This window comes from Melanerpes formicivorus, unplaced genomic scaffold (genome assembly GCF_026170545.1).
Source record: "Melanerpes formicivorus ecotype bairdi unplaced genomic scaffold, bMelFor1.0.p_v2 SCAF_67, whole genome shotgun sequence".
NCBI classification, from domain to species: Eukaryota; Metazoa; Chordata; class Aves; order Piciformes; family Picidae; genus Melanerpes; species Melanerpes formicivorus.
The window spans coordinates 2,719,320-2,728,265 of NW_027142419.1; the positions used below are offsets into that span (position 1 = coordinate 2,719,320).

At 59.2% G+C, this 8,946-nt stretch overlaps 1 protein-coding gene across 1 annotated transcript; it reads left to right on the top strand.

Moving 5' to 3' along the window:
* The first annotated feature begins 7,629 nt into the window (after positions 1 to 7,629).
* LOC137453535 (uncharacterized) lies at positions 7,630 to 8,634 on the top strand. Its single transcript, XM_068162851.1, has 2 exons — positions 7,630 to 7,748; positions 7,851 to 8,634. Exons 1-2 carry the CDS (start codon positions 7,630 to 7,632, stop codon positions 8,632 to 8,634), a joined length of 903 nt encoding a protein of 300 aa, XP_068018952.1.
* Positions 8,635 to 8,946: the final 312 nt, after the last annotated feature.

Sequence of the window (8,946 nt, forward strand, 5' to 3'; positions counted from 1 at the left end):
GGGACATGGACAGTGGCATTGAGTGCACCCTCTGCAAGTTTGCTGATGACACCAAGCTGTATGGTGCAGCAGACAGCTGGAGGGAAGGGATCTATCCAGAGGGACCTGGACAGGCTGCAGAGCTGAGCACAAGCCAACCTTATGAAGTTCAATAAGAGCAAGTGCAGGGTCCTGCATCTGGGTGGAGGCAATCCCAGGCACAAATACAGGCTGGGCAGAGACTGGCTGGAAAGTAGCCCTGAGGAGAGAGCCTTGGGGGTGCTGGTGGACAAAAAGCTCAACAGGAGCTCTCAGTGTGCACTTGCAGCCCAGAAAGCCAAGCAGAGCCTGGGCTGCAGCAGGAGAAGTGTGGCCAGCAGGGCAAGGGAGGTGATTCTCCCCCTCTGCTCAGCCCTGGTGAGACCCCACCTGGAGTACTGTGTCCAGTTCTGGAGCCCCTATGACAAGAGGGATGTGGAGGTGCTGGAGTGTGTCCAGAGCAGGGCCAGGAGGATGAGCAGAGGGCTGGAGCTGCTCTGCTGTGAGCACAGAGTGAAGGAGTTGGGGCTGTTCAGTCTGGAAAAGAGAAGGCTCTGAGGTGACCTCATTGTGGCCTTCCAGGATCTGCAGGGGGCTCCAGGAAGGCTGGGGAGGGACTGCTCAGGATCTCAGGGAGTGCTAGGACTAGGGGGAATGGAATGAAGCTGGAGGTGGGGAGATTGAGGCTGGAGGGGAGGAGGAAGTTCTTCCCCATGAGAGTGGTGAAGCCCTGGACTGGGTTGTGCAGGGAGGTGGTTGAGGCCCCAGCCCTGGGGGTGTTTGCAGCCAGGCTGGCTGAGGCTCTGGCCAGGCTGATCCAGTGTGGGGTGTCCCTGCCCGTGGCAGGGGGGTTGGAACTAGATGATCCTTGTGGTCCCTTCCAACCCTGACTGATACTGTGATACTGTGATACTATGAAGATAAAAGCGTGAGGCCTCCTCTGACATCCTAACACATAACTGCTTTTTAATTAACAGTTTCTCTTTTCCTCTCTTTCTAACCCTCTCTGGGGAAAGGGGGAGAGAAGGGGGAGCAGAGGTGGGGAACCCCCCCCCCAGCAGAGGAGGGAACCCTCATTTCTGTGTGACTTTGTTGTATATTTCTGTATATATTGTAAATACTGTAAATTCTGTATATATATTTCCCTGCCTTTCCTAAACTGCTTTGTAAATATACAGCACCCCCTGCTTTGCTAATTCAGCTGTGAGGGTTTTTATTCTTTCCCTTCAATTTTATTCCCTCTACTCACAGTGGGGGGGGAAGGGCCTGGCCTTTCCCCCAACCCTACGACACTCAGTCTCTCCTCATCAGATTTAGTCTCCAGGCCCTTCACAGCTTCCTTGCCCTCCTCTGCCCTGGCTCCAGCACCTCCACAGCTCTCTTGCGTTGAGCTGCCCAAAACTGAGCACAGCACTCCCCAGAGCTGAGTCCAACCCCCCTGCCAGAGCAGGATCACCCAGGGGAGTCTGCACAGCAAGGCATCCAGGTGAGTTTTGAAAGCCTCCAGAGAAGGAGACTCCACAACCCCCTGGGCAGCCTGCTCCAGGGCTCTGATTCTCATCTCAATGTCTTGAATTTCATAGCCAATATTGGGAATATTCTCTGCAACAAACCCTGCAGCTTGCTGCCCCATTCCTGTGACAAATAAGGGAGAAGAAGAACAAATATTGAGAAGATTTATTCAGAGGCTCCAGAATTGGACACAGAACTCCAGGGGAGGTCTCAGCAGAGTGGAGCAGAGGGGCAGAATCCTCTCCCTGGCCCTGCTGGCCACACTTCTCTTGCTGCAGCCCAGGCTCTGCTTGGCTCTCTGGGCTGCAAGTGCTCCCTGCTGGCTCCTGCTGAGCTTCTCCTCCCCCAGCACCCCCAAGGCCTTTTCTCCAGGGCTGCTCTCCAGCCAGTCCCTGCCCAGCCTAGAGCCATGCCTGGGATTGCCCCAGGCCAGCTGCAGGACCTTGCCCTTGGTCTTGCTGACCCTCCTGAGGTTGGCTTGGGCCCAGCTCTGCAGCCTGCCCAGCTCCCTCTGCATGGATCCTTCCCTCCAGCTGTCAGCCACAGCTCACAGCTTGGTGCTGAGGGAGCCTCAGTGCCTCTGGCCATGGCCCTAATAGAGCTGCTAAAGAAGCCTGCTGCCAGGCCTGACCCCTCAGGGACTCCACTTGTCCCTGGCCTCCAGCTGCCCATGGACCACTGGCAGCCACTCTTGGGCTCTTCTTTGCCCACCCAGTGTCCTCCCATCAAAGCCATTGTGCTGCTTTGAGCCTTGAGTGGAGTTTAAGGGCTCAGATGCTAAGAGAGAGAGAACTCCTGCCCTGCCTCCCTCCCCTTCCCTAGCAAGGAAAGGAAAGGAAAGGCAGGAAAGGGCAAAAGGGAAGGAGGTGAATGTGTGGAAGAAAGAGCCTGGAGCAGGGCTGGAGGAAGGGGAAGGCAATTGTTTCCTAAAAGATCTCAATATCAAGAGCAGGGAGGGGTCAGAAGGGTAAGGGCCAAAAAGCAAGAGGCAAGCTCTCCAAAAGCAAGGCAGGGTGGCCTTGTGCTGCCCTGGCTGGAAGTGGATTTAGTCCTGGAGAGAGAGCAGCTGCAGGCTGCAGAGAGAAGCAGGCCCCAGCAGCTGGGCAGTGCAGGGCAGCAGCAGCAGCTGAGCTCAGGAGCAGGCAAGGCAGGAGAGCAGCAACAGCAGCCAAGGGTCTCCTCTGGCTGGGTGTTGTAGTTTGGGCTGGGTGCCCTCTGCTACAGGGCTGTTTCCTGTGTCCAGCAGTCCAGCCCAGTGGGTGGACACAGGAAGTTAGGTTATTTCCTACAATGATCCCTTGCACCACTGTAAGTTTCACGGCGGGGTCTGGCACTTCCTCTTTCCTTCCTCTCCGCCATCTGGTAACTGGGGGAGAGATCTCCCAGCCATGGGCCTGGCTAGGCCCAAGGCCACGGGGGGATGGGCAGTCTCAGATCTGGCCAGCTGAGACTAGCCTAGCAGTGTGGGGGGGAAGGAGGAGCCCTGGGTGTTTTGGGTGCACCCTCAGGTGGGGATGGGATCTCTCTGGGTCTGTTTTGGGGTTCTTCTTGTCACTGTGTTTCTAGCTCTCTGCACACACTCACTGTTCTCTGTTCAAACTTTCCATCACTTTTGCAATCTGTTTGTCTTGAGTCGTCATTTCTGCGCGTGCTGGGGAGGGCGTCTGCCCCAACCCATTACATTTTGGCACCCAACGTGGGGCTGGCTGCTGTGCCCACTCTGCAGATCGATTGCAAAGGATGGAGATTTTAGATTTAGTTCTGGGCATCCGTTTGGCTTTGGCACTTGGGGCTCAAGTGATGTTGCTGGGGCGATCGTGTGAGTTCTTGTGGATTGTGGAGGGATAACTGGTGCGCTGCCGGTGGCACGGAGCCTCTCCTGCTATTGCAAGCAGGGGTGGTTCTCGACCATCGGCATCGGGGTACCGCTTGAGAACGCAGAACCTCCCCCTCCTCTGCGGCGGGGAGTGAAGTGGGGGAGGGGCAGTGGCGAGCAGATCAGAATCAGGTCCGTTCTCACTGCGGGGATAGAGCCAACCGCTGTGAGCGGGCGAGCCAGCTCCCGAAACCCTGGGGGGCCGACAGGGACTCCGGCTGGAAAGCCGTTTTCAAGGGCTCTGAGAACGCGCGTATGGCTTTCGCTGGAGAAGCCGTCTGAGTGTCCGAGGGGGGGAGGGGATTCTGATTCTGTGCCGTGGCGGTAGAGGTGGGCGGAGCCCTGCTGTGTGCCGAGCGGCGGCGGCGGCCCCGGCCGTGTGCTCGGAGGAGTGGCGGCGGTGGCCCCGGCCGTGCGCTCGGGCTGCAGTAGGGCCGGCTCCAATCTCTTCCCCGATATTTTCGGATGAGCTCTGAAAGTGGCGCCGAGCACCTGGCTCCACCTCCCTTCTTCTCAATGAGCTGTGGTGCAGCCCCTCCCATTCCAGGGGGATGTGCAGCCAGATGCTGTCGTGCCTCGATACGGGTACGCCTAGTGGGGGGGCAGAGTACCTTGGACAAGCATCCGTGTAGTTTTGGACTGCAGTTGGAAGCGGTTGGTTGCGGCACCCTGGATGGATTGCAAAAGGCAGTCGTGGAGTTGGATTGTTTCGACTGGCCTGCCCCAGGGGTGGAGAATATGCCGCCGAGTGAACATAGGTGAGAATAAAGGCTTGGCTGAGAAGTCGTGAGGCTTTTCCAGGTGACCAGGATGTCCAATGAATCCATGGACAACTTGCACCGCAGGAGAATGAGCTCTGCATCGCCGGGAGGCTCCATTGGATGAAGGAAGAAGAACTGGAATGGACAGACACTTGAGCCTGACTGAGAGACTGTTTGGGTGGACGCCCAGATGAAGACACGGACTTCGCCGGACATGTCATCAGTTTTCTGATTTGATGATGTGTTTGGGTGCAGGGATTATGGTATGAAATAAGGGGTGGCTCCTGTCGTAGTTTGGGCTGGGTGCCCTCTGCTACAGGAGTGTTTCCTGTGTCCAGCAGTCCAGCCCAGTGGGTGGACACAGGAAGTTAGGTTATTTCCTACCATGATCCCTTGCACCACTGTAAGTCTCACGGCGGGGTCTGGCACTTCCTCTTTCCTTCCTCTCCGCCACCTGGTAACTGGGGGAGAGATCTCCTGGCCATGGGCCTGGCTAGACCCAAGGCCACGGGGGGATGGGCAGTCTCAGATCTGGCCAGCTGAGACTAGCCTAGCAGTGTGGGGGGGAAGGAGGAGGCCTGGGGGTTTTGGGTGCACCCTCAGGTGGGGATGGGATCTCTCTGGGTCTGTTTTGGGGTTCTTCTTGTCACTGTGTCTCTAGCTCTCTGCACACACTCACTGTTCTCTGTTCAAACTTTCCATCACTTTTGCAATCCGTTTGTCTGAGTCGTCATTTCTGCGTGTGGTGGGGAGGGGGTCTGCCCCAACCCATTACACCCCAGCACAGCCAGGTTTGAGCAGCCTGGGGAGCAGGCTGTGGGGTGGGAGAGTGTTGAAGGCTTTGCTGAGGTGCAGGTAAATGCTGTCAGTGGCTCTGCCCTTGTCTCTTGATGTCTCTCCTCTTGTGTGACCGCGGGAGGGTGGCTGGAGCCCTTGGCACTGAGGGCTGAGCTGAAGAAGTGCTGGAGAAGCTCAGCCTCCTCCAGGTCACTTGTCAGCAGTTCTCCTCTTCCCCTTCTGAGGGGGCTTCTGAGGGGAGAGCAGGAGATGTCCAGGGCAGATCCCCAGCAGATGCAGCTTGGTCTTGCTCAGAGACTGGAGAGAAAAGCAGGAGGCAGAGTTAGTTCTGTGGCAGCTGGAGCCCAGGAGCTGCATAGGGAGCAGCATCCAGCATGGCAAGAGGCGGCTGAGGGGTGGAGAGGCTGAAGGCCAGCAGAGGAGAGCAAGGGTGGAAGGGCAGGAGAGGAGCAGAGAGTGCTGAGCCCCCCAGGTGCAGTGCTGGCACTTACTGTGGAGGTTACTTCCTTCTGCTGCTGTGCAGGGCCCATAGGGGCCAATGATCACAGCTGTTGCTGGGCCTCAGCCGAGCCACTTCCCGGAAGCTGTCGTTCAGCAGCCTGTTGGCTCTCTCCAGTTCCTCTTCCAGAGCTGCAAGGCTCTGCTCCATGGCCTCCCTGGAAGGCTTCTTGCTCCTCAGCTCTCTTCTGGCTTCAGCAAGGATGGTGGCCTGCAGCAGGGCAGTCCAAGGGCCAGCAGTGAGCAGCAGAGGCAAAGGCAAGGCAGAAGCCCTGGGAGCCAGGGCTGCAGCCACAGCTTGCAGCTGCCAGGGGGACAGAACTGACCTGGGTGACCTCATGCTTGAAGTTGTCCTCTCTCATCCTTTGCAGCCAGCGCCGCTGACTCCTGGCCCCAGCACGGGCTGCTGTGCACTGAGCTGTGCAGTGAGCTGTGCAGTGAGCTGTGCAGTGCCTCAGCCCAGGCCTGGCCAAGCGCTGCTGCAGCTCAGCCAGCAGCCGCTGCAGCTTCTGGTTTGCAGCTCGCAGCTGGCAGCAATCTTCCAGCAGCTCCTCCTTGGCCTTCTGCTGCACTCTGGCTTCCATTTCTGCCAGCAGCTGCTTGCTCAAAGCCTCCTGGAGCTCTGTCTGCCTCGGTCTCTTTGTTGCCTAGGGAAAGAAGCCATCTCAGCTGCTCAGGGAGCCTGCTGAGCCCCAGCACTTCAGGCCCTCTTCACTCAGCCTGTCCCCCTCGGGCAGCTGCTGCAGCCAGGGCCCTGAGGATCTCTGTGCTGCTCTGGGCCTGCTGCAGCAGCCAGCTCCCTCTGCTCCTGCCCCTGCCACAGTGCCCTCCCTGCCCCTGCCCTGCCCAGCCTGCTTTGCATGCAGCCCAAGATGCCAGAGGCACTGAGGGCTGCGAAAGCTGCTGGCCAGCCCCTGGGCAGCTTGTCCTGCCCCCACCTGCCACAGCCTTCTGTGCTCTCAGAGCCTTCCTCCCTCAGCCCTGGGCCATCTGCAGAGCTCTCTCAGGTACCTGTTGCTCTCTCTTCTGCAGCTGCTGACGCAGCAAAGCGTTTTCCTGCTGCAGCTGGGCCACTTGTTGCTGCAGCTCTTCTGTCCTGTATGTGGCCTCTTTCCTCTGCTGCCTGTTGTGAGCCTCCTGCAGAGCAGCCTGCCTCTGTAAAGCTGAGCTCTCCTGCAGAGAAACTTTCTTCAGCTCCTGCAGCTCCTTCTGCAGGCTGAAAATCTTCCTCTCCGCTTTTCCCAGCTGCTGAGCCATGTGCTGGAAGGTTGCTTCGGTCTGCTCCAGCCGCTCTGTGTGCCTGTGGAGGTGCTGCTGAGCTGCCCTTTCAGCTGTGCTCAGCTGCTCAGCCAAGTCCTGGATGATTTGCTCCTTGTCCATCAGCTCTTCATGCTCCTGCAGCAGCTGCTGAGCTGCTCTTCGGAAGGCTTGGGCGTCGAAGCTGTCAGACGTCCGACGCCCTGCAGGGCTGCGCTGGCAGAAGGAGGAAGCTGCCCCTGGCAGCGCAGTTTGGCCTCCAGCAGCTGCAGCACAGCAAGAGATTTGGGGCAGCAGAGTCAGCTCCCCCAGCTGAGGTGCCTCCAGTGCCTTCCAAGCCCCCCTGGCTGCAGAGAGCAGCTGGGCAGGCTGGGAAGGCAGCGCAGTGCTGGCCAGCAGCCTCTTCCCCAGGGCCTCCCCCCCACCCCCTGCACCTCCTACCTGCTGCTGTCTTCGCAGCCCCAGCACGCCCTGAGCCCCCAGGAGCTGCTGCTGCCCCTGCAGCTGGGCCTGCAGCTGCTCCCTGCCTGCCCTGCCGCCGGCACTCCACAGGCCCTGCCCTGGGGCTGTACCTGCCAAGAGAGAAAGCAGAAGCAGCTGCAGGCAGGGCTGGGGGCAGTGCTCCCTGCCCAGCATCCTCTGCCCCTTCCACAGCTGCCTCCCTGCAGAGCAAAGTGCCACAGGCAGGCAGCCCAGCCCTGGCTCCTGGCCAAGGGCCCAGGAGGTCCCCAAAGAGCAGCCCCAGGCCTGCAGCCCCTACCTGTCCCCCAGCTCCCCCCAGAGGCTCATCTGCTCCAGACGCCTGCCCCGGCACTCACAGAAGCCACTGCGGCTCCTGGAGGCCAGGAGCCACTGCCACGGCCTTGAGCTTCGCACCGAGCGCCAGATGCTCTTCATGGCCCTGCAGGAATGGGCACTGCACTGCCTGGCCTCTGCCTGGCCACTGCTGCCAGGCAGCACTTGCTGGCCACTGCCAGCTGCTGCCTGCAAGACCCTGTAGCTGAGCCCCGAGGAGCAGCAAGGATCAGGCAGCTGCCTGCAACCTGTGCCAGCAGCAGCAGCAGCTCCAGCAGCAGCAGCACCTGCAGTAGCACCAGGAGCAGCACCAGCACTGGCACTGGCACCAACAGCACCAGCACCAAGTGCAGCACTGGCACCAACAGCACCAGCACCAAGAACAGCACTGGCACTAACAGCACCAGCACCAAGAGCAGCACTGGCACCAACAGCACCAGCACCAAGAGCAGCACTGGCACCAACAGCACCAGCACCAAGAGCAGCAATGGCACCAACAGCACCAGCACCAAGAACAACACTGGCACCAACAGCACCAGCACCAAGTGCAGCACTGGCACTAACAGCACCAGCACCAAGAGCAGCACTGGCACCAACAGCACCAGCACCAAGAACAGCACTGGCACCAACAGCACCAGCACCAAGTGCAGCACTGGCACCAACAGTACCAGCACCAAGAACAGCACTGGCACCAACAGTACCAGCACCAAGAACAGCACTGGCACCACCAGCACCAGCACCAAGAACAGCACTGGCACCAACAGTACCAGCACCAAGTGCAGCACTGGCACCAACAGCACCAGCACCAAGTGCAGCACTGGCACCAACAGTACCAGCACCAAGAACAGCACTGGCACCACCAGCACCAGCACCAAGAACAACACTGGCACCACCAGCACCAGCACCAAGTGCAGCACTGGCACCAACAGCACCAGCACCAAGTGCAGCACTGGCACCAACAGCACCAGCACCAAGAACAACACTGGCACCAACAGCACCAGCACCACCAAAACCACTTCCAGCACCAGTCCCACCAGCACCCCTGGCACCAGCACCAGCAGCAGCTCCAGGCACTGTGACTCATGGCCTGCCCCAGCCCCCAGTTTATGCTGCCCCTGATGTCATAAGTGGCTCAGTGACATCACAAAGCTGATGCTGCTGAGGCCTCTGGGGCACAGAAGCTGCTGTGCTCCATGCCAGAGGCACTCAGCTCCTTCTGCAGCCCCTTGCCCACCTGTCCCCCACCATAATCCCCTCCTGCCTCACTGTGGGCCCCAGAATGTGGCTTGGGAACCAAGACTGCTGCTTTGGAGCTGGAGAGAATAGGCCACGGAAAATGGGGATTGGGACCCAAAATGCTGCTGTGTACAGGCAAACTATGGAACCTTTGAGGTGATTCTCCCTCTCTGCTCCACTCTGCTGAGACCTCCC